The 24,339-nt window shown below is 36.6% G+C and overlaps 3 protein-coding genes across 4 annotated transcripts; 2 read left to right on the top strand and 1 right to left on the bottom strand.

Moving 5' to 3' along the window:
• The first annotated feature begins 540 nt into the window (after window positions 1-540).
• LOC136809667 (endosomal/lysosomal proton channel TMEM175-like) lies at window positions 541-2,040 on the top strand. Its single transcript, XM_067066211.1, has one exon. It carries the CDS (start codon window positions 541-543, stop codon window positions 2,038-2,040), a length of 1,500 nt encoding a protein of 499 aa, XP_066922312.1.
• A 400-nt stretch (window positions 2,041-2,440) lies between these two features.
• On the top strand, window positions 2,441-7,369 carry LOC136809625 (UPF0462 protein C4orf33 homolog). The gene is made up of 6 exons (XM_067066169.1): window positions 2,441-2,520; window positions 2,733-3,017; window positions 3,320-3,380; window positions 3,707-3,758; window positions 4,585-4,781; window positions 7,203-7,369. Exons 2-6 carry the CDS (start codon window positions 2,753-2,755, stop codon window positions 7,300-7,302), a joined length of 675 nt encoding a protein of 224 aa, XP_066922270.1. The 5' UTR covers window positions 2,441-2,520; window positions 2,733-2,752; the 3' UTR covers window positions 7,303-7,369.
• A 453-nt stretch (window positions 7,370-7,822) lies between these two features.
• On the bottom strand, window positions 7,823-23,452 carry LOC136809624 (hemicentin-1-like). Of its 2 annotated transcripts, XM_067066167.1 has the most exons (18): window positions 23,320-23,452; window positions 19,690-19,881; window positions 18,873-19,031; window positions 18,244-18,549; window positions 17,353-17,625; window positions 16,517-16,822; window positions 15,808-16,143; window positions 15,293-15,592; window positions 14,578-14,892; window positions 13,491-13,790; window positions 12,414-12,586; window positions 11,413-11,497; window positions 10,269-10,517; window positions 9,783-9,929; window positions 9,575-9,604; window positions 9,247-9,331; window positions 8,686-8,911; window positions 7,823-8,255 (listed from the first exon to the last, which is right to left on the bottom strand). In XM_067066167.1, exons 1-18 carry the CDS (start codon window positions 23,363-23,365, stop codon window positions 7,971-7,973), a joined length of 3,813 nt encoding a protein of 1,270 aa, XP_066922268.1. In that variant the 5' UTR covers window positions 23,366-23,452; the 3' UTR covers window positions 7,823-7,970. The 2 variants fall into 2 exon arrangements, with proteins under 2 accessions (XP_066922268.1, XP_066922269.1); XM_067066168.1 differs by lacking the exons at window positions 16,517-16,822; window positions 17,353-17,625; window positions 23,320-23,452 and adding an exon at window positions 20,846-20,962.
• Between the last annotated feature and the right edge of the window lie 887 nt (window positions 23,453-24,339).

Below are 24,339 nucleotides of genomic sequence, written 5' to 3'. Positions count from 1 at the left end.
TTTAGTCCCAGAAGGCCAACGTAAGGGAGTCAAAGTGGGTAGGTTTCCATACGCATGTACTCTGCGAATAACGGCTTTAATAGTGTGGTCGTGTTACAAAAATACAGGCTGTTTGTAGGAAACAAATAATATCTAGCTGAAACTTTCTCCAGGCCTTCTCTATAGGATGCTCATACCTCAGGAAGAAATCCTCTAAAATCCCACCACTGGTGGAACATCCATTTTTTGGGACATCTCTTTTTTTTCCCAGGCAAAACCCTAAGGGCGAAACTCATTTTTTAGACAATATCATGTATACCATTCGAAAGTTCTCAAAAAACTATTAATATAGAAGACATTTAAACGAGTTTAGCCAATTTCATTACCTAACTCGAGATAATTCACGCAGAAGATGCAATTTATGGTCAATTTTAGACCAAAATGTGGGCGAAAAGTGGAACTTGTTAATAATTGACTTCATTCACTTAGGTTTAACTGTTTTACAATTTTGATGAGTTATATGCTTTTGTATTTAGGGATTGATTTAGAATACAAACTGGTATGTCTTCCTCTATCGTTCATCAAGTATTAAGAGGAGGGCCGCCCAGGGCCATCACACGTTCAGACATCGTTGAGCCAAACCGTCTGCAAGGATTCAGTGATGCTGTCTTCGCGACGGCTGCTACACTCCTCATTGTTCCTGTGAGGAAATTTGAGATGGAACAAGATGAGACATTGAAAGCTGCTCTTCTTCGGCAATGGCCTCAATTTACAGTGTTTTTGTTGGGATATTTGGTGATTTGCACTTTATGGGAATCTCACTTCGTTCGCTACAAAGTCCTCGCAAAAGTGGATGACGTCTTGGTAGCTATGAATCTCGTCTCTCTTATGATCGTCACTTTTCTTCCATTTAGTGTCAACTTGGAAGGTCATTTTGCAAAATACGAAACATCCGTTCTTTTGAACGCTGGTTTGCTTCTAGCACTTGAACTTTGTGAATTGGCGATGTTTATTTACGGGTTTTCGAACCCTGTGTTGTTGAGCGCTCGTTTTCAAGCGCTTGAGGAGAGCGAGAAACGTGTCAAAAGACATCAAATCTACATCAAGGTTCTCTTGAACTGTTGCTTATTCTTACTGGCCGCCATCTTTAGTTTCGCTTCATTTGTGGTGGCGTATATTTTGATTTGTTCTGTCCTGTTAACGCCCTTCATGAAACGTATCATTATCAAATTAACGGAACTGTCAGCACAATGCCGTTTCCATGACACCGTTTCCACGTTCGAGGTGCTCACAGGGAGAATCGACAAAGAACGGTTAGAATGTTTCACGGACGCTGCGGTGGCAATAGTGGCCACACTTCTCATTCTTGACCTGACGACGGAGGACTTTCCGACGGAACAAGAAGTGGAGCGTGAAGGACTCGTAGAAGCATTAAAAAGGTTGAAGCAGTTGTTTATTTCGTACGTGGGTACGTACGTCACTGTGGCTATCCAATGGTTCATACATCACTCAGTGGTTCACCACCTTCACATATTCACGCCCATCTTAGTAGTCATCAACCGAACCTTCCTCGCCTTTGTCGCCTTCACGCCCTTCCTTTCCACCCTCAACAACAAATACACAGGTCACGTGAGCAGCGACGCTCAAACAGCCGTCGGCTTCTCCTCAATTATCCTTTTCATGGGAAGTTTCACCAACGTTTTAATGATCATTGTTGCTCTATTCAAACCGGACATCAATTTAGTAGACTGGGCACGACCACGTGATAATGGCAACACAGCCTTGATTTATTTAACCATCAAAGCTTTAGTTATTCCTGTCATGGCTTTCTTGACTTTCGTCATCAGCCTGTCAGGGTTGGAAGCTTCTTACTTAGTGTATCACGTATGTATGTACGCCACGCCTGTCGTGTTGATTTTATTGAAGGTGGGGTACGCTTGTCATTGGCGCCACGTTGGTGATGTGCAGCACGAAGAAGAACAATTGACTGAAGAAGAAAACATGGAGGGGAATGGTGAAGAGGAAGAAGGGACGAATGAAGGTGTGGCTGTTGTGATTTGATGCGTGTCAACTTTTATATTTATATTTTTCTAGCACTGCGTTCATATATTGGCAGAGTTTTGATTTGTTCGAGATTTTAAACGCGAATAAAACAGGATATCATTTTTATATACAAGCATCTCTCTGTTCATATAAGGAATGTAAATAAAAACTGAGACAAGCACTTTTACAAGCGGACCATAAAACAAGTCTTTTTGAAACGAATGAAATAAAATGAGGTAAAGTTCTTCAAACAGAAATCTTCATTTGTTTGTTTCGCTGTTTGTTTACAAAAAAAGAAATTCTCAAAATGGGCGTTTCACATTATTAGTACCTACATGCACTTCTGTAAGATCTTTTTTTGTACATTTAAATTATTCTAGTTTTTAACTTTATAACGATTTTTCATATTTTACAAACGGTACAATATACATAGTTTAGAAATGAAATCAAATTGTATGATATTCAGTTTTCTTGCTAAATTCAATATAAATTTATGAGGTACGTTTCTTTCGTTGGCTTTTTCATGTATGTTTCCTTGTTTTGATGTTTTTTGAAACCGCATACTTGTCCAATGAGATCGTGAATCTTTTTTAGTCTGTGAAACAATTTTTTTGATTTCAAGAACAATATTTGTGCAGCCTGTCTTTTGTTTGACGAACGAAAAAATGATTTTGATCATATTTTCTATACCCTCTATTCTTTTCCGTCAGTTTGAAAGAAGCTGTGTGAAATGATGGGTCATCTTAAAGAGTTGTGGACAGTTCTTAGCTTGGCTGCCATTTTGTTTTCAGTGCGATCAATCACAACAATGAATTATAAAATTACAAAAGAATGGAACGACAAATCGGCCAATCATAATCCAGCATCTATTTCACTGTCATGGCAATCAGGGAATGATTACGTCACCGCTATCTTTGAGGCGCCATTTTTCGACGACCCTGCAGCGCCAAAGGGAGAAGTTGGGAGACCGTTCCCGAAACTCTGGGATTACGAAGGTGATTATTTACTTTAGCAATACGAAGGTTATCCGCTTTTAATGACAGATTTTTGGCGTAATAAAGTGCACTTTAAATTCTCTATTTTTGATGACGTGAAATCAGCAACTTTCAACAACTCATTCTTGGCTACTTAATTCGTGAAATCAAAACTACGCGAATTCGCGAAAATTAATCTTGTTTAAGTGTGAAATTCTGGTTTTATTATTTCTGTCTTTCTCTCACTCGAGATGGGAAAGTGTGATTTGTGCTGAAACATCTTCTGAAAGATATTTCTGACTTTCTTTTTTTCTTTTGTTCAGTGGTAGAGATTTTCTTCTTATCTTCAAAAAGTCAAGAATATTTGGAAGTTGAAGTTTCACCGTAAGATTTTCCTTCTTTCATTTGAACCCTAACTACACTGAGAATAAAGTTTCGGATGTTTAAGAAGATAAAACACTTTGTCGTGCACCTGTCAAATCTTATGCAAGGTCACTCAAACTTCTTCAGAGATTCTTAACCTGTGCAAAACAATTTTTCGCTCAAGCTAGGATGATCTTCTCTTGTTTAATTGAACACACCCCTGTCTCTGTTGTGGGCTGGGATACAACGAAGGAGTTGAATACCAATCTATCAAAACATATTTTGCTTGGGTGGAAACTTTCAATTTAGCTCATAAACCTCATTCAAATATTATGTTTCTTTTACAGACATGGTCAGCATCTTTTGTTGCTCCTCAAAGGCGTCCGCAACATGATCGAGGTTGGTGGCAATTTGTTCGCATTTCTTTCTATGTAGTAGAAGAGACATACGAGACTCCCTTGGATGAAACCTTGATTTCTGAACACGACCTGTTTGTTTACTGTTAATTTGATGCAATCGATTTGATTGTGATTATTCCGGTCTTTTCTCTATTAAACTCTAACAGTTTTCTGTTACATTGTTGGCGAGAGAGCCAGATTGTACCTACACCCTTCTCAAAATGTTATAATGTTTTCATCTCTGAATAGTCTTTTATCTCTTGAGAGAATCGCCAAAAGTCGCTACACGTAAAATAATTCTCGAGTAACCCGTGACACGCTTTTTTTATAAGAATAGTGTACTTTGAATGAGGATCAAGTATTCTTAAGAAATTGTTAAAATTGAGGGTGAAATATTCTTAACGTATTCTTACTTTTTTAGACTTGACTTTTTTACAAACATGAGAACTGATCAATTTGAGAGTTTTGGACTTTTGAGTGAACCTTTGGAACTAAGATTAAATTTCTGCCTCAAAGTTTAAATTCAAGTCTAACAAAGGAAGCAGTTTTTTTCTGTTGACCAAATACAAAATGTATTCTTATCAAATTCTGTGAAACTCACCCTAGAGGGTATTCTTAGGGTATTCTTACAATTTGGCCAATTTTCACCCTGATATTCTTATAGAAGATATTCTTATTTTAAAAAAGCGTGTACCTAAGCCTGGTACTTAAGCCATGCTTAAAGTTGTAAATATTGGATTCACCAAATGGATTTTTTGTGGCCAGGTTTCTGGGCTTATTGAAGTCAAAAGAACTACCATGATATTTAAATCTTCTTCTCTTAACAGGACGAACTTCCAATGAACTACACAGCTTCCATCGACCTTAACAACAAAACGTGGAAAGGTCACGCGCACATCCCGCTCGCATATTTCCCGCGAAGTGTGGACCGAATGAATGCGTACGCCATCCACGGTTCGAATGAAAAGCGTGTATACGAAGCGCTCTATCCAACGCCAGAAGGGAAATTCCCTCAACCTGATTTGTAAGTATTTTTACCTTTGAAACTACACCCTTGTTGCGTTTCATCCCATACTCTCACAACACCCCTGTCTCGTGTTAATGACTACCATGTTACTTCGAATAAACGCCTCTCCTAAAATCCGAAAAATTAATAAACGCCCGGGGTGCTTATTCGAAGTAATACAGTACTTTAATCGTAGAAATTTTAGCGAGACTAATTTTAGCGTTTTAGCGAGTTTTCCCTATTTTCGCTAAAATATAAATCTCGCTAAAACGCGCCGAATTGACAGATGGTTAAAATTTATCCGCAAGAAATTTTTCGAAAAGCTGATTCGCTAAAATAAATCCAGTATGTTTTTTCTTTCATTTTTTGGACCTACCCCGGTGGGGTGGAGGTCCTATAAATTCACCTCTGTCCGTCCGTCCGTCCGTCCGTCCGTCCGTTCGTTACCAGCTTTTCTCGAGATTGAATCATAGGAATCATTTGATTTTTGGTACAAAGGTGCAAAACGGTAGTGGCCAAAATGTGACGAAGCCCGATTTTCGAAAAAAAATTTTTTTGGGCAAATTTGGGCCAAAAAACGGCTAAAAAACGGGTTTTTTGGACTTTGTGAAAAAATTGGATCATTAATTTTTTCTGATTTTTTGCATGAAAAACGCATGTTTATCTATAAGAATCACTATTAATAAGCATACATCAATGTTCTTAGTCAAATTACTCAATTTCTTCATGAGATAGATGTTTTTTTTGCTCATGAGGGCTTACTTTTGAAGAATATGTGTGATTAGACATGAAATTTTGGTTGCTTGGCGTGTTTTTATAGAAAAACTGGCCAAGTTCAAATTTTTTTTATAAGCACATTATCAATTACTTAGGTATTAGCTTTTCTCGAGATTGGCTCTTTCATTCTTTAAGACTTTTTGCACAAAGATGCATAACTATAAACCCTCGAATGTGACGGAGCCCAATTTTCGAAAAAAAATATGTTTTTGGGCAAATTGGGGCCAAAAAACGGCTAAAAAGCGGGTTTTTTGGACTTTGTGAAAAATTGGATCATTGATTTTTTCTGATTTTTTGCATGGAAGTAGGGTACCATCATAGGTAAAAGATGGCTCAGGGAGATTTTTGCAAAAAAAATTTGTTGGCTCAAAAAACGCATGTTTATCTATAAGAATCACTATTAATAAGCATACATTAACGTTCTTAGTCAAATTACTCAATTTTTTATGAGATAGATGTTTTTTTTGCTCACGGGGGCTTACTTTTGAAGCATATATGTGTTTAGACATGAAATTTTGGTTGCTTGGCGTGTTTTTACAGAAAAACTGGCCAAATTCTATATTTTTTTATAAGCACATTATCAATTACTTAGGTATTAGCTTTTCTCGAGATTGGCTCTTTCATTCTTTATGATTTTTTGCACAAAGATGCATAACTATAAACCCTCGAATGTGACTGAGCCCGATTTTCGAAAAAAAATGTTTTTGGGCAAATTTGGGACAAAAAACGGCTAAAAAAAGGGTTTTTTGGACAATGTGAAATATTGGATCGTTTTTTTTTTTGATTTTTTGCATGATAGTAGGTAAAAGATGGGTTTAGCAGATTTTTGTAAAAAAACTTTTCAGCTCAAAAAACGCATCTTTATCTATAAGAATCACTATTAATAAGCATACATCAATGTTCTTAGCCAAATTACTCAATTTTTTGATGAGATAGATGTCTTTTTATGCTCACAAAGTCTTGAATATGAAAGAATATTTCAAGAGCATGAAATTTCGGTTTCTAAACTTTTTTTTTATAAGAAACAAACGACTAATTTTAATAAATCGTCACTATTTGTGTTCTGAATGATTGTTTAACGTTCATGCTCACGTAGATATCAATTATATATGTGTTAAATGCATAACCAGGTAGGTCCATAAAAGTATCACTTGTTATCATTTTGTTATCATTTTCATAATTTTTTCAAAAACTACCTAGTAATGGGGGCGTAAATTTCCAAGTTTTTCTGTTCTTAGTCAAGAATTGTGTTACAAAGACTATATTGATTTTTGAATTAAAAAACATTATTTTTTTCTTCGAAATCATTGCCCTCGCTAAAATTAATCCACGCGAAATTTTTGTCAGACGAGTATTCGCTAAAATTTATCCACGCGAAATTTTTTGAAATCGTGATTCGCTAAAATAAATCCAAAAAAATCAAGATTTTCCTGATTCGCTAATATACGCTAAAATTAATCTCGCTAAAATTTCTACGATTAAAGTAGTTGATAGGTAGGATACTCAAAATTTCAAATTTGAACATGAAACCAAGAGTGGTAGTCAACATTAATTTTTTAGCTAATAACTTTGTTTTGGCGTTACATTTTACCTATATATAGTGATTTGAGTCATGAAGAACAGTCAGTAATCCTGACTCCTTTTCTTATTTATCACTTTCAGCCATCGATTGGAATATTTCGAAGATTTCGATTTATGGAAGATCGTTACTGATAGCTCGGTTACTATTGGTAACTACTGGAACCAATTCCCAAAGACGTGAAAAAAGTTTTTTTTGTACTTCATTATTTTCATATTTGAAAATATATCAGCACGCATGCTCGTTCAAAGCTTTAATGACTCATCTTCGTATCAACATCAATCTACTTGACTACCTACAGAATGAGAAATTCTTCTAAATTTGAGCAAGTGAATTAATCCTAAAGTAGAGTACACGTTTTTATAAGAACAAACTATATTAAGAACATAAGGCTTTGATGGCCGAAATGTTAAGAACAAGTTAAGAACATTTTAAGGCTTCGTGGACTCAAAAACAGCCAATTTCTTAGGAAAATGGACAAAAATACATAAAAAATGGGGGGAAATAAGAACATGTTAGGAACATCTTTAGGCTTGAAACTCAAAAACTTAAGAACATTTCAAGGCTTCAAAAAAGTTCTTATAAAAAACTTACAGGCTTGTTCTATATTGTAGTTCTTTAAAAAACCTCCTCCTTTTCTCCTCTTCAAAGGTCGTGAATTTTGGGAATTTTCAGGAAACAAGGAAGTGATGAGTCGAAGGTATTTTCATAACGAGAAGTTTTTTATTTACAAAAATGGGAAAATAGAAGACATATTTTTTACATCAATATAAATATTAGATATTATAATTGTTATTAACTAAAAGAAATTTCTAAAGGTCTACCCTCTCCATTGCCACTCAAATGAATCACTAAAACAAACTAGCCGTATCAGACTGGCCGCCCATGAATGAACTGTCTTGCTTACGGGGTGGTTTGGGCGGACCACCTCCTGTATCATATAAACTCATGAAAGAGTCATTATTCAAATTACTGTTCAGGTGGTTAAAGGTACTTGCAGGAAACGAAACGTCAGCCTCACTTTCGTCATCATAAGCCTCGTTTTCGACCTCAACAACTGCATCAACTGGGTCGAGGGCGGGCCTGGGCGGCGGTGATTGAGCTTCAGGAATTTCTTCTTGAAAATGCATTTCCACCTTAGAGATATAAAAGAAAATTTTGTTATTTTTATTATTCCAAGAGAAAAAAACACTGTCCTTGCGAGGAGCGTCAAACCTTTAAACGATTTTAATCGTTTGCGAATCTCGGGTAACTTAATGCATGTCCCAGAATTGCATTAATTTTTCACTGGTCAAAATTTCATCAAGTTTTGATTTATATTTCTCGAGATATTCAACTTTTTGTATTTATGACGTCATCAATCATGACGTCATAATCAGGTTTTCTTAAGATATCTCTAATTATACTGAGAAAGAATTTAAGTTACACCGAATACGGTATTCTACATCCAAATACGCTTCCAAAAATGTATAGTTTGTTATGGTTTAGGGACTGGAACTGGGGCGGAAAAATTAATGCAATTCTGGGACATGCATTAAGTTACCCGAGTGAAATAAAGAAATGTACCTCTATTGAATCCGTTTCATATTTGTCAGGGATTTCTTTCGGTTCGTGTTGATCTGGGATGTATCCGTTATTGAGAGCGGACATGGGGACACGGTCCGGAAGGTAGATTTCTCTTTGAGTTGACATTTTACGGACGGGCTCCGTATGAATTCCGTTTTCTTTACCAGTTTGCGGAGCAGGTGCAAGATCGCGGTTGATGGGTACAAACACTGCTTTCTTCTCTGATCTGATAAATATGAAAAATTCGAGGAATTTAAGCTTTGACCTTGATTGATGATCTAGCCATTTAGAGCAAAATAAGGGACTCTTTTTCTGACAGCTGGGAATATTTTCAAAAATTAGTATACGTAGGGCTAGGGGGTCCTAGGGCAGCTGGAAAATATCAAGAAATGAACAAGCGGGGAGGGGAGGCTTTATTAGGCACTTGAGAGTATTAAACATCAGACACTTCTACAGATCAAGATTTCCTCCTATGCACAAACTTGTTTAATTAGGGTAAATCACAAACTGATACGTTTGACATTCACAGTGAAATTGTTTAAATCAAAACAAAAAAAATACCTTCTTTTCTTTCCACACCACACGAAACAAATGATCAACAAAATCGCTAACAATGGTATCGCTACCCAGAATGCAATGTACCAATCTGAAAAGATATGATCAAAAACAATAACATTCCTGTTTGTTAATTAGTCTCTTAATTACCTCGGAATTAATTTTAGGTTAATTCAAATGTTATTCCTTCGAAACCCCTCGCGATATCCCAGTTTTTCATTTCTCTAAGCCTGAGTTCGAATCGAGATTAAACCGGACTACATCCAACACGTATTCACGGGAACGGCTTTCCCACGTGTAGTGGTTACGTCAAAGGGGAATGGGCGTTTCTTACCTTTATGCCAGTCTGCTTTGATGGCACCAGCTGAAATAAATAACAAAAAATGAATGATACTTGAAAATGTGAAGAAAGGTCCGGATGCTGTTAGTTTCTACTGTAGGTCAAAACTCTCAAAAACAATGAAGAGGACTCGAATGAACCGGAAAGTTTACAGTTCAAGTCGCACGAGATCGAGTATACAAATAAACGAACAAACTCATACTCGTTGGACAGGAAATATTGCAATTTTCTTTCTCCAATAAACCAGGCAGGCAATTCTTGATGAGACATTTTCGCGTCCGATTTCTTTCCCCTTCTCCGCAATTGACATTACATGATGACCACGTGCTCCATTCACTGTTCCTAGGTACTATGATGGGAAAATGTGGATAAACATGACTAAAAGTCATCAATTTTATTATCGAGGAGAGCTCATATCGTTTAACGAAGTAAGCCCTCAAAACCTTAGGTTAGAGATGATTAAAAACTTTTTATAATGTTCAAAGATGTTATTTATCAAAGATTTTTAAAACAAAATAATATTCGACACCTTCCTCCGATAGTGGACTATGACTAAAAAGTTGGTTCGTTTAGCAAAATTTATTTGAAAAATAATATAAATTTGGAACATCCTCCGAGCCTTCTTAGGGTCTTCAATCAAGTACATGAAGTGTATTTAAAGAAATGATTTCAAAAAGTTAAAACATACTAAAATCTTCAATATTGAGAACTTCCTCAATGGTTGCGTGTGAATTACTCAAAACACAAGAATAATTTCCTTCTGTGTCTTTACTCAAAGAAATATTGAGCGCTGATTGGTTCGCGATGACGTCATTTTGGCCGAATACTCGCCAATGGTGGGTTGGGTCGGGAATTCCGGAACCTTCGAAATGACATTGTAGGAGATCTTGTTGCTCGTGGTGGACACAAGTGGGAAAGGTGGTGAAAACTGGCTTTACTGGAAACGAAAGATTAGGAAAGGTTATTTGAAACGATAGTTGATCTTGCAGTTGTTTTTTTCAAACTTTTAAAATTTATCTTGTTTCGGTGTAAACTCATCCACCAATCCAATAAAATCAAATTATTAGAAAAAAGAAAAACAGTTCAACCAAAAGACCAGTTTGAAAATTCTTTTGCTCATTTTTTTTTTTAAATAGCTACCCGACCATAGTTTAGGTGATACTTGAGCTACGTTAGTGAAAGAAAAAAATCTTTTCACTGATCTGCCTGATAATCACAGAGTGACACACACGCAATTCTTCGCCACGGCATGACGTCAGAACTGGGGTACAACAGAACACTTACTAAAGATTAATTATGTGTTTTCAGTAAGCATAATCTTTTAGTGAGTTAAACAATAGTGTTTGTTTTACCCTCGAAATTATTAAATCTTATTGGTTGAAAAAGATGTCACATGACTTTCCGTGGCAAAGAATAGAAATATTAGCTCTCCTTGGAGCAGGCCTCTTTCTTCATTACCCGCTGAATTTCATCAACAACTATTCCGTTGAGTCCATTGCAAGCACAACGTTCAACTTATCTGGTCTACGATTTTTATATGATAATTATTAGGCTATTCCAGAAATAGTCTGTACCCTATAAGTTGAGGGGTGTGGTCTCAAAAATAAAAACCTAGAGGAGTCTGGTTTTTCAAGTGTAAAGTACCAGGGTGATTAGTAAAAAGAGGTGGAAAATCCAGCCTGGTCCGAAAAATGAGAACAGGAATCTATGGCGTGCCTTTTCCAAAAACAAACTTCCTCAACATTGGGGTGACATTTTTTTCTGGGATAGCCGACTGAGTTTGCACTTAAAGTAAAAGTATGGTTCAGAAAGCTGAAAAAAAATTGATTTACCGATGACTGTGATGTTATGAACGATCCGTCCACCGAGACCTTCAGCATTCATTGGTTGACATTGGTAAATCCCTTCTGATTGCTCCTGTGTGGAAATCAAACAACAAAATGATCAATATTTGGAAACGTTCTGCAAGAGAATGCATCTTAACTTTGTTTTTCGAATGCTAAGAAACTTGATTTTATTCTTACCCTAGACAGAAGAACCGTCCTGTATTTTAATAATCTGATATATACAGGACGGGTACAAGCTGTGAGGCAGATTTCTGCAGTTGGAAATTCGAATTTAGCGCTGTCCTCGCTTACTAAAATAAAAACCAAACCTTCGGAAGTTGCGTTTTCTCTAAGAAAGTGTGACCAGTAAAAGAATAACAGAATTTGATTGGCTATGTTTTCAACCGTCATTAGGATCTGGGAAATTCAAACTCTCAGCCCTAACCATGCTATATATTTCAGTATATAAAATAAGACATAATAGCATGGATCTCCAGGCTATTTTCACCCCTGTTTTCCCTCGTGATCTTTCGTTCTTACAACAGTGCCAAATTCTTTTCTTCTTTTTTTTACTCGGAAAAAAATGGATAAAGATGAAAGGGAAAAGTTAAACGTAATGGGAAGATGTTTTAGTTGTTAAAGATTCCAAATGGTGATTACAGCTCAGAAATCGGAAGGGGATTTTCAAGGATCGGATTATCTTTCCCAGTGAAAGCGGGAGCTCAATGAATAATTTTATGAATTGAATCTTTAACCTTTCTCAGGCAAGAAAAAGTTAAGCCTTTAAAAAGTGCGTCGTATTTTTGACGACGGATTGAATCCAGCGATTTCTTTATTTTCGAGTGGTATATTTTTACTATATTCTTACTTCCAATCCGGCATTTGTGTGAAATCCACGCGGACCACGCTGACTGCGCAACTTAAGTAGGATTTAATGGCTTCAAACCCTACCTAGGGGATTCAAGTCTAGCCCTCAGGGCTTCTATAGACCGTTCAATTTGACTTACATCAACTGACTGAATGACGTATTCTTCTTGATTGAAGTCTTGGATAGCGTTGCCGTTATACCTCCACCTGTACTCCTCAATGGCTGGGTACGCATGCGCAGCACAACTCAAAACTAACTTCGTTTTGGCGGCCACTCCCTGTTCTAATGGAGTAGCTGTGATAATAGGGGCGTCTGAATGAAAATAAACAAAAGATTGTATCATAGTCAATTTATAAATCTCTCTAGCCTATACTAGACGTCACGACTTTTTTTTACGCAATTAACGTCTATTCCACTTTGCGACTTTTTCGAATGTTTTGAGCCCAGCTTTTCGGGCTCTAAACATTCGATTTTTTGACGTCACTTTAAACTCTCGAAGCTCCTGAAATAAAGAAAAAAATCGAATTTGCGTCAAAACACTTGAAAGGCTTCTATTTTTCGAAAATCATCAAAGTGGAACTCACTAAGAAACGGGTTTTTTGGTGTGCTGCTCGCTAAGATCTCTTATGTTTTTTGAAGGACAGCAACGAAATGAAGTCAGGATAGAGCTTCAAAAAATGGACAAAATAGCTGTTTCTGGCTGAAAAACACTAGTTTTAAGGGTCAATATCTTGAGTTAGGTAGAAAAATCACCTATACTCACAATATATCTCTAATCTTAATTTTTTCAGAGCTTTCCAAAAATATACAACGGGTCTCTCTTTTCTCAAGCTAAAATTTTCATTAAATTTTGACCCTATGATTTTTGCCTGAGACCGAAATATTTGTCCGAGAAACACACCAAAGTGTCCAAAAAAAAAACTGGAACCTATGTTATTTTTATTCCCCTACCCCTTACCTTTCCAAAAATGTAATAACAAGTGCTTTGACTAAAACAGTCGAGCGCTTTTACAAATTTCCCTCTACTATAATATTAAACTCTTCTCAAATATAAACCACATGCAATACATATTTTGACGTTCTTCTAGTCCACTGAAATGACGAAGGGAGGGTGTCAAATATCCCACCATTAAAAGTAGAGAATACAAACCGAAAAGTGACGTTTTGACTGAATATAAGGAGAACGCGAGGGGCTAAAAAGAAATAAAGAGCTTACATCTGACTTTGAAGTCAATAGATTGGACGACTTTCCGTTCCACACCGAGCACCTCATTGATAGCTTCACATTTGTAAACAGCCATGTCGTCTGGTTGTGCGCTTTGTATCTTGAATGTCTCATCTTTGCGCACCAATGTCAAGTTATTGATGGGAACAGTTTTAGGGAAGGCGGAGATTTCTTCATCATTTTTGAACCATTTGACATCTGACTGTGGATTGCTTTCAACGATACATTGGAAAGTGTTTGGGTCATTCATCTTCACTTCTTCAACACCACTCATCGAAAGCTCCGGTGCGACTGAAAAAAGAGGTGAAGGTATAAAGATCTTGATAACTACTTTACATTTGACAATTAACAGAGTAAAAGTTTGCCCTACATTTATCATAATCCAACGTCCAATTTGACGTCAAATAATTTTGTATAAAAACGCCTTTTTTTTCTATAGAAATATCATTCCCTTGAGAACGGACCGAGTCCGAAACATGTCGGGAAAAATCAAAATATAATAGCCGCATTCTTTTTCACCGTCCAACATATCATAATCCTTTACACAGACTAACTGATTTTTCTGAAAGTGTGTTTCGTGGTCGAGTTGTTTCCGTTTTATGTTAGATTTTCAAGCGTTCGAAGTTCAAAACAATCGAATCCTACTGTTAACGACCAGAATTGAAACCAAGATGACGAACTTGAGGTCAGCTCTTAAACTGGACACACTTCCTATAGATGTGAGAACCGATCCAGTCAAGTATTTAGAGATCAGTGCTTTGTTTGGTTTCAAGGAAGAATTCCAGCCCCGGATTCCAGCACGTGTTTTCGAGGAGAATTGAATTGAATTGAATCGTCAAATCGTCAAACCTTCAGCGATTTTAATTCCAATGACATGGTTAACAACAGTTGACACTCTCTGATTCGATTTTCAAGGGGAAGTGGACTTTCATCGAATAATCGAGTGTCGAATTAGAGAACGTCGACTACGGATATTTTGCTACAGTCAGGCTAGACCCCCTCCTAAAATGTTAGCACAGATTAAAACAAACAGCCACAAGGAGAGCTTTAGTGAAAAGAGAATTGACAATTTACTTACACTGCACAGTGACGTTGAGGAAGTTATCTAAGGAAGCTTCAGAGTTTGACACTTGACAATTATAACTTCCCGTATCCACGCGAGATATGTTTTTATCTCCATAGTCCAAAACACTTGTTACGTGAGATGAGTAGCCATCATGGAGACGTGAAGTGGCTACAGCTTTATCTGTTATCTCTACAAAGTTGATTTGGTCATGCGCGAAAAACCATTTGATTTGCGGTGGTGGGTAACCGATGGCGGCGCATTCGAGGTATCTCATTTTACCTTCTTCGATGTCAAGGGTTGATTTGAAGTTCTCCATCTTTGGAACATCTACAAAAGAAAGATATAGTATTTTTTAATTGAGCTTCGGCGACTGTTCAGAAGATACGTGTAAAACTGAGATGCTTGCAAAAGTAACAAGTTAGATTTGGATAGCAAGGTTGCAGTTTGAATTAAATAATGATGGAGGAGAATGTTGTATTGCGGACATAAAAAGAGACGCAGAAAAAATTGATAGTAATGATTGACATAATGATTGACGTAATGATTGATAGTAATGATTGACATAACCATTGACGTAATGATTGACGTAATGATTGACGTAATCTTTCTTCTCGGTTCATGCCAAGTAACTCAGAAGAAATTATAAGGGATGCGATAAAGTGCTGCATATAATTCAGACCAGATAAGACCCTCCATAAAGAGGATCAGGAAATTAAAGGCGACTTACAGGCAACTTTAAGAACAGTTTGTATTTGAACAGTTTCATTCCCTTCCACACCATGGCATGTAAACAAACCGAAATCCTCTTCCCTCAAATCGCTGATTGTCAGCACAGTCGTCACAATAGTCTTCCCTGTCGCTTCTTCCACCACTGTGGTGTTGGTGACACGTTCTTCGTCCAGGGTGATGTTGCTCGACCACCAGGCTAACGGTGAAGGGAAGCCTTGAACTGAGCAATTCAATACAGCCTGTGTTCCATTACGAACGGCCAACAACGGCGGTGGGTTGGATAGAAAGTATGGTTTATCTAGATAGGACGACAACAAAAGTTTGAGAATCGATTTTCTAAAAGCCCGATCTTTAAAATATCTTGAGTATTACAAAAATGAGATTCCTTCGGTCGACAAAATTAAAGTTTTGAGCATGAAGGAATACTATTCTTTTTTGAAACAATGATGATAAAACTCATAACTCTAGGCAGTCTCTTTAAAAGAAAATTCTTTCAAAAGTAGAAGTACTCACGTGATATAATCAGCATTGCGGATTGGTTGTTTATCATTTCACCTCGTCCAATCACATTGTTGGTAGCTTGACACGTGTACCTTGCAATGTCTTCTTTACGAACGTTTTTCACGTGGAAGTTACTTCTGACAACAGCATCGTTCGTTTGAGAGTTTATTGTCGTCTCGTTACTGACGTCATAGAGGTGTGGGGAGGATTGGTTGTACAATTTCTCGTTGATAAACCAATCAATGGTGGAGACTGGGTTGGAGTGTACAACACATTCGAATCGAACGTTTTGAGCTCCTTCCACTGTTCCGTATGGGTCGGTCGGAAAAGATACGATGTTTGGCCCGTCTAAAAGTGAAGTTAAGTTGAGTGTAAATGGAAATATTCTGAAGATCAATATTAATACAATAATGACCGGTTAGTGAGGGCTGTACTGAGAAATATTGCCCGAGGTCAAGTAACGACCGAACTTGCGGCAATTCTGTGCGGTGTAGGCCCGTCATCATGCGAAATGAACTAATTGCATTGCGCAAAAAGCCATGTAGCCCGCTTCGAAAAAAATAACCGGTTAACAAAGATCAATAATCGTGTTTAACGATTAAAAATCAACTGATTCAAGAATTTGTAAAGATTTATAATTTTATGATTTACAGTTTAACGGTGAGATTTTAACATTTAGAGAATCCATAACATTTTCGTTTCCATGACAACAATGGCTTACATTGTACTTGAAGTGAGAAAGTTCTATTATCTTGCGCATGCGTATTGTTCACAAGACAAACATATTCTCCAGTATCATTCAACGTCAAAACGTGAATCCGTAACGTCGACGTTTTCGTCACCAAGCCGTTCTCGTTCGAAAGTAACGTCTCGATCAGTGAGAAACCTTTCCCGATGACGTCGACTTGCGGGAAAATCCATTCAACCGTTGCTTCCGGGTCCGCCCGTACTTGACAGAAAAGTTCGGACTGTGAACCAACGGCTGCTTGCTGATTTTGTGGACTGCTGGAAATGACCTCTGGGTGAGCTATTGGGTTAAAGTTATTTTTAATCATTTAGAGTTTAAATTGTATGAGTTGATTAACATTATTTGAAGTTTAAAATATTCAGTTACTTTATTTACATGATATTAGGAATAACCAGAAAAAAATTTAATTCAAGGTGAAACTTTATAATATAACAATAGCGTTCAGTTTGAGGTCATTGTTGTTATTTTCGGCCCGCGCAGTTTGATTATTCGCCCGACAATAGGGGGCTAATAATCAAACTGCAAGGGTAGAATTAACGACAACAACGAACGAAAACTGAACGCTATTGTTATGTATTTCAGCACTCTGAGGCCTGGCGCTTTAGTTTCCTCAGCGCGGGTATGAAAATTTGAGTCACAAAACAAAACCACCCGCCGATTGAATCTTTAATGGCTTACTTAATATGGACATATGGATAATAATATTTATTACCCAATGTCAGCATCGGACCATTGACTTTAAGCTTAGCTTAACCTTTTTACAATATGTTAAAATGAACTTTATGATTAATTTTAATTTATTATTTTACCGTAAACATCGAGTCTCCTGTACACAACCGGTCCTGCTCCCACGCTATTTGACGGTTCACAACGATATACGTCGTCATGGTGATTGGATACTGTTAGATTCACCACCCCGTCACGTGACCGAGCGATCAAACTGGTGGAATTATAAATGGCATACATCGGGGGCGGGAAGGCGGTGGCATGACATGTTATGGTGACATCATCGCCCTCGAACGTTGTGTTGGAGGAGAAAAGGCTTTTGAGTTTAAATGTTAATGTTGTGTTTACTGGTTTATCTGAAATCGCAAAAAATGTTCGTTATTTAACGGTTGGTTTGATAATAAAGCAGTTTAAGTCGAAAATTCTAATTAATTGGTTGAAATAGTTCGTAAGGGGCTGAATAGTTGGGTAATTAGATTAATTCATTGATTTATTTATAAATCGTCAGCCGTGCAAAATTACTCGAATCTGATTGGTTTAGAGGAGTGCGATTAATCGTTAACCACTAATAACCACTTTTTGCACTCTTCGGCGGGGGGACACTTTTGTCCCCTTATTCTTTTCTCTTTTTTTAATAAAAAACAAACACATTTCTTTCTTCAATATAAAAAAGAACAAAGAAATTTTACGTTACAATAGCTTCTTTTAATTGAAAACAAAGAAAAATTACACTGTAATGTTTTCTTTTTAAACAAAAGAAAAAAAGGAGGTTTTCGAATGTTTACAAAAATAATAAAGTTAGAAAAAGATTCTTTTTCAAAACTATGATTTACTGACGATTACTAGTACAAATTATGAACATTGTTATACCACGCAACTACAAATTATAATGATCGATTTTTCACACACTGAAAAGATTGAGAAGCGCATTCTCCAACACGATATCGAAATGAAGAGAAATAAACAAGACATACACTGAATAACGAGGTCTGACGTCGCTTCAAGATTTCGACCATCAGGAGTTGTGGCCACACATCTGTACTGGCTGGTGTCGCTCTCCCTTGATTCCAAAACACTCAATGTGCTTTCGATCGTCGAAATATCTCCCGTTGTGATGACGTCACTTATGTTGTATTCCCCTGAGTCAGCTTCAATCTGATTGGCAGCTTTAAACCACGTGATATTGGAGACGGGTCGTGATTGGACGATACATTTGATGGTGAAGGGAGAGAATTCGGACGCTTCGTTGGATAGAGGAGTGATGCTGATGTTTTGAGGTGCTGAAAAGAGAGGGAGAGATATATTTGTCAACAACAAAGATTTGAATACTCCCGAATTTTTACATTTGCTATCTGTAAGGTTTTGGAGTTGTAACGAGAATAAAATCGGTAGTGTTTAGGTAGCCTGTGTCAGACAGAAGCGGTTTTTCCTCCAGTATGGTTTCAAAAAACTGTTTCGCCATTCCAAATTAAAATCAAATCATTGAAACTCCAACAAAGTGATCCAATAGTCGCTTGGCAGGCTAGAATAGGCTAATACTTAATGTGATGTGCCATGAACAAGATATATGACAACCTTCGTTCTACGAAAATAATAAACTCACTGATGACTTTGAGCATGCTTGATCCAAGGAACCTTTGAAGGTCAGTGCGTAGAACAGTACAATCGATAGTCCCTTCATCTTCATACTTCAAATCATTCATCTCCAAGACGACGGCTTTTTCATCCTCCACAAATGTCAGCGTTACCCGTCCTTGGTATACTGAAAAAGAAAAAGTCATGAGTCAAGTATACCCCCTTATTATATTACACCAACCTTGAGACAAACCCCCTATTTGAAATCTCAGGATCCTGTACCTTCTACAGTCGCGTTTTAGTAACTTTTAAAATACGCAAAAAAAATCTACTTCAAATGTCAAAATGGCTGTAAATAAAGCAACCGGCAAAGATTTTGCTTTCAACATTGCTACTCTGTAAAATACAAACCAAATTATTTTACCAATATGAGATTTCGTATATATTTTGACCAAACACATATTAAGCAACAGCTTCTTCCTTTTCTACTTACTGCATTTGCTCTTACGTTTTCTATTCTGACCAAAATATTTTAACCCCCTATTTGTATCAAATCCTCCCTTCAAAACTCAAATCCCCATTGTTCGAAATAAGTCCTATACCCCCTCCTATAAATCCTTTCCAGGAAAGTTGGACACCTCCTTCTATTTCGGAAGGAGTTTTCACAGTAGTATCATCTTTTTAGAATTCTATGGTTGATTATAGTTCGATTCCATTTTAAGCAGCTTTTAGCTCTAAGGGTGAAGAGTGTATTGTAGGGTGAGTGATAGAAAACAGGTTAACCTTACTACAGAAGAACATTGTAATTAATTTATGAAAGAGATTGTGAGTAAACAAAAAGTTACCTGCTTTAACGTTGGGTGTGAAGACATTGTTGCTGAACTGTCCTTCTGCGATGATCCCATTAGTGGAGGTGAAGGAAACGGTCTTCAAGGAACCATTCACATACCCCCATCTCAAAGAGACTGACCTCGAGTAGTAACCATAGATGACGTCACCAGGTGTTTCAGGGAAAGTCAAGTTCAGACAGAAACTCACTACGAAAGAAAAAACGTTGGAAAGATGTTATAGAGTTTTACAAACCTGAACCCAGCCCTTTTGTTCGTCAATAAAATCAAAAAGTGGCACTAGTGGCCCTGGGTACGACATTGAAGCTCCTACCATAGATTTATAAAAGCCCGAAGGACTAGATAGAGTGCTTTTGCTGAAAAGTGGGCCGAGGTTAGGTAGGAAATCCTACTTAAGTCACATGATATTACAATAGAAATTCAGCACTTGACCAATCAGACCAATCAGAAGCTTCGCGGGTTTTCGAAAACAATAGCAACAATATTGTTTCCGATATTCACTTTTTTTGCCTGCGATGCCTGCGATGGCTTAAAGCCTGACATCTAGCCCTTCGGGCTTTATAAATCTATCTGTCCAGCCTTGGAAAACGAAGGTCTGGAAATGAACTTCATAAATATGACTTTAGAATATGATTCTCTAATATAGCTTCTATAGAGTTCAGTTAGAGCTTCAACAGATATCTTTCACTTCTCGCATAACACCAAGTCGCTTTTAAAGGTTGTCCTTTGGGTAGGCTCCTTGGCCCCCTGTTTGAGCAGCAAAAATTGTACTAATTTTGAATTTCTTAAACTGGAACTGAAAACAGTTCAAATCACTGAATCAAAAACTCGATTTCCTTTTGCATTAGTATTCACTTCCCAAGCTTAAATAGTTTGAGTCTTTATAAAAAAAATTCATGGAATCAGTGAAAAAGAGGCATCATTGCGTATTTGAGCACGTCTTTCTAGTAAGCTTATCGTGCACTTGGAATTATTTGGAATTTTGCAGTACATTTAGTTTACAAAATTTTTCTCAAAGTTTGACTGATTTACTTCAAATGAACTTAATGTTGTGAACATCGTGGCAATACCAGTATTTTTTGCAATGTTCACAAATGCAGTCCAACGATCATCCCAAAGCGAAAGCGAAAGAGGAAGAGAAGGACCAGCTTACCATTATTAAGGAGAATGAAGAGGACCAGACACCAAGCACGTTGGACCATGTTCTTAACAATACTCATTCATTCATTCGTTAATCAGCAATTATATAGTTATGTATAATTTGCTCGCTAATTATGTGAAAGACCAAAATATATAATTAACTTATTTATACAAGACGCCAAACATCCCATACATTCAGGTTTTTTGAATTAACTGATTTGAATTGATTCGGTTGCATTTCACTTTAAACTGACAAAAACTTTAAAAAAACTTTAAAGGTTTTATTTTTATATAAGAGTTCCCGTTTCATATCAGACACATATTTCATATCAGGACAGCCTATTGTTATATTATGCTGCTGATATAAGCGAAAAATGTTTTTCTGTTTCTCTTTCTGGCCAATCTTGCTCCACATCCGTGTCAATCCAATATCAAAAAGCTTGTAAACTAAAATTGATGAGTAAGCAAACGCACAAACACTCTTATTCAAAAATAAAACCTTTAACGTCAAATATACGTAACCGAATCAAATCAAGTCAGTAAATATGCGAAAAACCTGGATGAACGGAATGTTTGGCAATAATTTAAACTTCACAATCTGAAATTTCCCGTTTTATGAGACCTTTCAATCAATCAATATAGAGTTCTTGACAACGATTATGATAAACCCCACCAACAGAACAAATGAATGTTGCATCTTGTTAGTAAAATACTATATCACTTTTCCACCAACACGATCCGAAAAGACCAAATAAAAACGAAAGAGCAACAATTTCACCAAGATAGAGATCAACAAGAGATCAACATTACAAGATTAATCAAAAACAGAGCGATGATGAGGATTGACTCACTCCCTTCTCTTTCATCGGTATTAATATAATCTTTTCATTTGCTCATCACATCAACGACCCTTTTGATGTCGTGCCGTGCTTCAGCAATACAGCGCAGGATATCGAAAAGTATTGCACTTTACAAAGACCTAAAGAATGCTATTTATTTGAAGAAGTATAGTAATGGATAGTTTAAAAAGATAGATATTATTATTATTATTGATGATGAGAGGGAAAGAAAGAAAAAGTCATCAGAAAACCATCAGATTATTTACATGTCATGAAAAGTGGAGGACTTCCTTTGCAATTATCATCTAGTAACGGAGAGGTCATATAATTCAAAGATGTGTCAGAGTGTAAGAGGGCCAGGGGGTCACAACCACAGATCTGTAAAGCCCGAAGGGCTAGATAAGCAACTTTAAGCTTTCTCCAGCAAAAAAAAGTGAAGCAAAAAATTGACTTTTTAAATTTCGTGCCCGCGGATAGGATCTAGCATTTTAATTGTTTTTGGAGCGCGAGATAAAGAAAAGTAGGCGGCAAACGCTATTTCACATCTCTCAAACCGGTGAAATTGCATATTTTAGTCACGTGACTTTGGTAGGAAATCCTTCCAAACCTAGGCTTCACTTTTCGATAAGAGTCGCTTATCTAGCCCTTCGGGCTTTACAGATCTGTGGTCACAACATGCATGTAGTAGAGGTATTTGGTAGATTCCAGAGTTCCCCTCATATACACATTAACCACGAGCCACAAATTTCAAAGAAATAAATCGTCTAATTAATGATTTTTCGGAAAATAGCTTTTTAGAATCTAATCTCCCATGGCATATCAAAGGCTGACATTACAAACATGGACATGAAAGCTACATATTAAGGTTTTTTGGTAAGCTGGATGACAAAATCAAGTCAAAAAGTGGATTAGAATAAAGTTTAGTAAGAGAAGCAGACTATAATATAAGGCCATAGAGAGGTAAAAAAAACATCAACTTTTTCATATCGATAAATATGCACATCAAATCTATGAAATCGATAAAAATTTGATGCAATCACTATGAGCAGGAAACATTTACTATTTATGGAAAAAGTAGAATCTCGTCTGTCAGATTGTGACAGATCACAGGAGGGTGTCGGTGACCGCAACCAAATAGTTTAAAAAATTGTTGAACGATAAAGAGAATAGCAAAGATGAATATCATTTTAAGAGTTTTTAACCTAAAATCAACTTCTTGAAACCATGAAAAGGATTGTTGGAAAATATGGAGAGAAGTATCTTGTTGTAGTAATCTCAATCTCAATGTATTCACACAAGATTGTTTTAAGAAGTCGATTCGATTAGATTGTCCTGGTTAATCTCTCCACTTTCAACCTCGTCCCCGTGTATCCCAGGCTTTATTTACATTACTGATAGACATCAGAGAATATTATCTGGTGCTATCAGTAAGCATAAAGAAGCCAAAAATACACATGGAACGAGTTTGGGTTGCACGTAAAATTGAAAACCACAAGGTTCACTTGTTCCCTACTCAGTCATTCTGACATCCAATATTACATCAAAAACTAAGGATTTTATCACTCTGATCTTTGGAAGTGGCTCAACCGTGTGGATTGTTCAAACTGATTTTGCAAGCCACGAACTGCGAGAAAGAATTGCGACTTACCATTTATTATTTGTAATAAAAAGAAACTGCACACTAAAAATCTCATTTTGATAATGTAGACATCGTTAAAAAAGTGTCGGCCATCACTACTCAATCATTCAAGTTGCTCAACTTCAAAAAGGAAAGTTCTTTCGATCTTCCATTGAAAAAGGGAAAAGGTTGGAGGGATAGAGTGTTCATCAATATTTGATGACAATACCGAAGTAACGTTTATTGATGACATTCAACCAAAATCTAAATATTGCGACATGAATCATTTTTCAAAACATCTTCTTCATTATTCATCAAAAAGAAAAAGAAGAAGTGCTCATTTTTCTTCCCCCATTTTCTCTGATTCACACCAAAAATAAATACTCCCTCCCTCCCCATCATTATCAAAAACATGAAAAGCTTACCTCATCATTTTTCAGTTTGAATGTTTCAGTCGACCAAGTCTTTCGATATTCATTTCGGGTCCGATCGACACAATGAAATTCGGGCCACCAAAAGCATCCCAAAAGGATCCAAACAATCTTGTATAAATAGACGATGGTTGTAGAATTGGGCAGTAGTATGTTATGCTTGAAAGATGTATTTAATTTAGTTTCTTGGAATATCAAGGAACAAGAATGTCTTTTTTCGGTCTTGCTTTCGTTTTACTTTTCCATGGGTTGCCATTAATTCATTTAGCTTATAGTATTGCTCATTAGTATAATTTATCTAAAAGGTAATAGTGAATAGCTGTTTTCAAAGGAGGTTAAATTCTAGAAAAAGTCATACTTCATAAAAAAACTCCCTTTCTTGCACCACGAATGCTAGAATGACACAAAAAGACCGATGCAGCTGGCGTACTACTCCCCATGAGAATTCTTATTTAGATGAATCATAATTTTTCTAGTGCTATAAACCTTGAATTCAAAATAAAATTCTAAAAGCGAAATTTAGAAAATAAAACTACTGGTTACATCTAACATAAAAGGTATCCATCGAAAAATAAATAAAAACCCCTGAAAATATACATCGTAAATAATATAAATTGAA

The sequence above is a fragment of the Clytia hemisphaerica genome, unplaced genomic scaffold (genome assembly GCF_902728285.1).
Source record: "Clytia hemisphaerica strain Z4C2 unplaced genomic scaffold, Clytia hemisphaerica genome assembly, whole genome shotgun sequence".
Classification (NCBI taxonomy): Eukaryota; Metazoa; Cnidaria; class Hydrozoa; order Leptothecata; family Clytiidae; genus Clytia; species Clytia hemisphaerica.
The sequence above is the reverse complement of the archived record's forward strand: the minus strand, read 5'-3'. Positions and strand labels throughout refer to the sequence as shown.

What these genes read in the sequence shown, in the direction of transcription:
- LOC136809667 (XM_067066211.1), top strand. Translation starts at nt 541, where the DNA reads ATGTCTTCCTCTATCGTTCATCAAGTATTAAGAGGAGGGCCGCCCAGG.
- LOC136809624 (XM_067066167.1), bottom strand. Translation starts at nt 23,365, where the DNA reads ATGAGATTTTTAGTGTGCAGTTTCTTTTTATTACAAATAATAAATG. An exon ending in AACTGTTCTTAAAGTTGCCT is followed by an intron (nt 14,893 to 15,292) that starts GTAAGTCGCCTT and finishes TTTCTTTTGTAG; the next exon opens with ATGTTCCAAAGATGGAGAAC. An exon ending in CAATATTTCCTGTCCAACGA is followed by an intron (nt 9,605 to 9,782) that starts GTATGAGTTTGT and finishes TATTTATTTCAG; the next exon opens with CTGGTGCCATCAAAGCAGAC.
- LOC136809625 (XM_067066169.1), top strand. Translation starts at nt 2,753, where the DNA reads ATGATGGGTCATCTTAAAGAGTTGTGGACAGTTCTTAGCTTGGCTGCC. An exon ending in TTGGAAGTTGAAGTTTCACC is followed by an intron (nt 3,381 to 3,706) that starts GTAAGATTTTCC and finishes TTTCTTTTACAG; the next exon opens with ACATGGTCAGCATCTTTTGT. An exon ending in GCGTCCGCAACATGATCGAG is followed by an intron (nt 3,759 to 4,584) that starts GTTGGTGGCAAT and finishes TTCTCTTAACAG; the next exon opens with GACGAACTTCCAATGAACTA.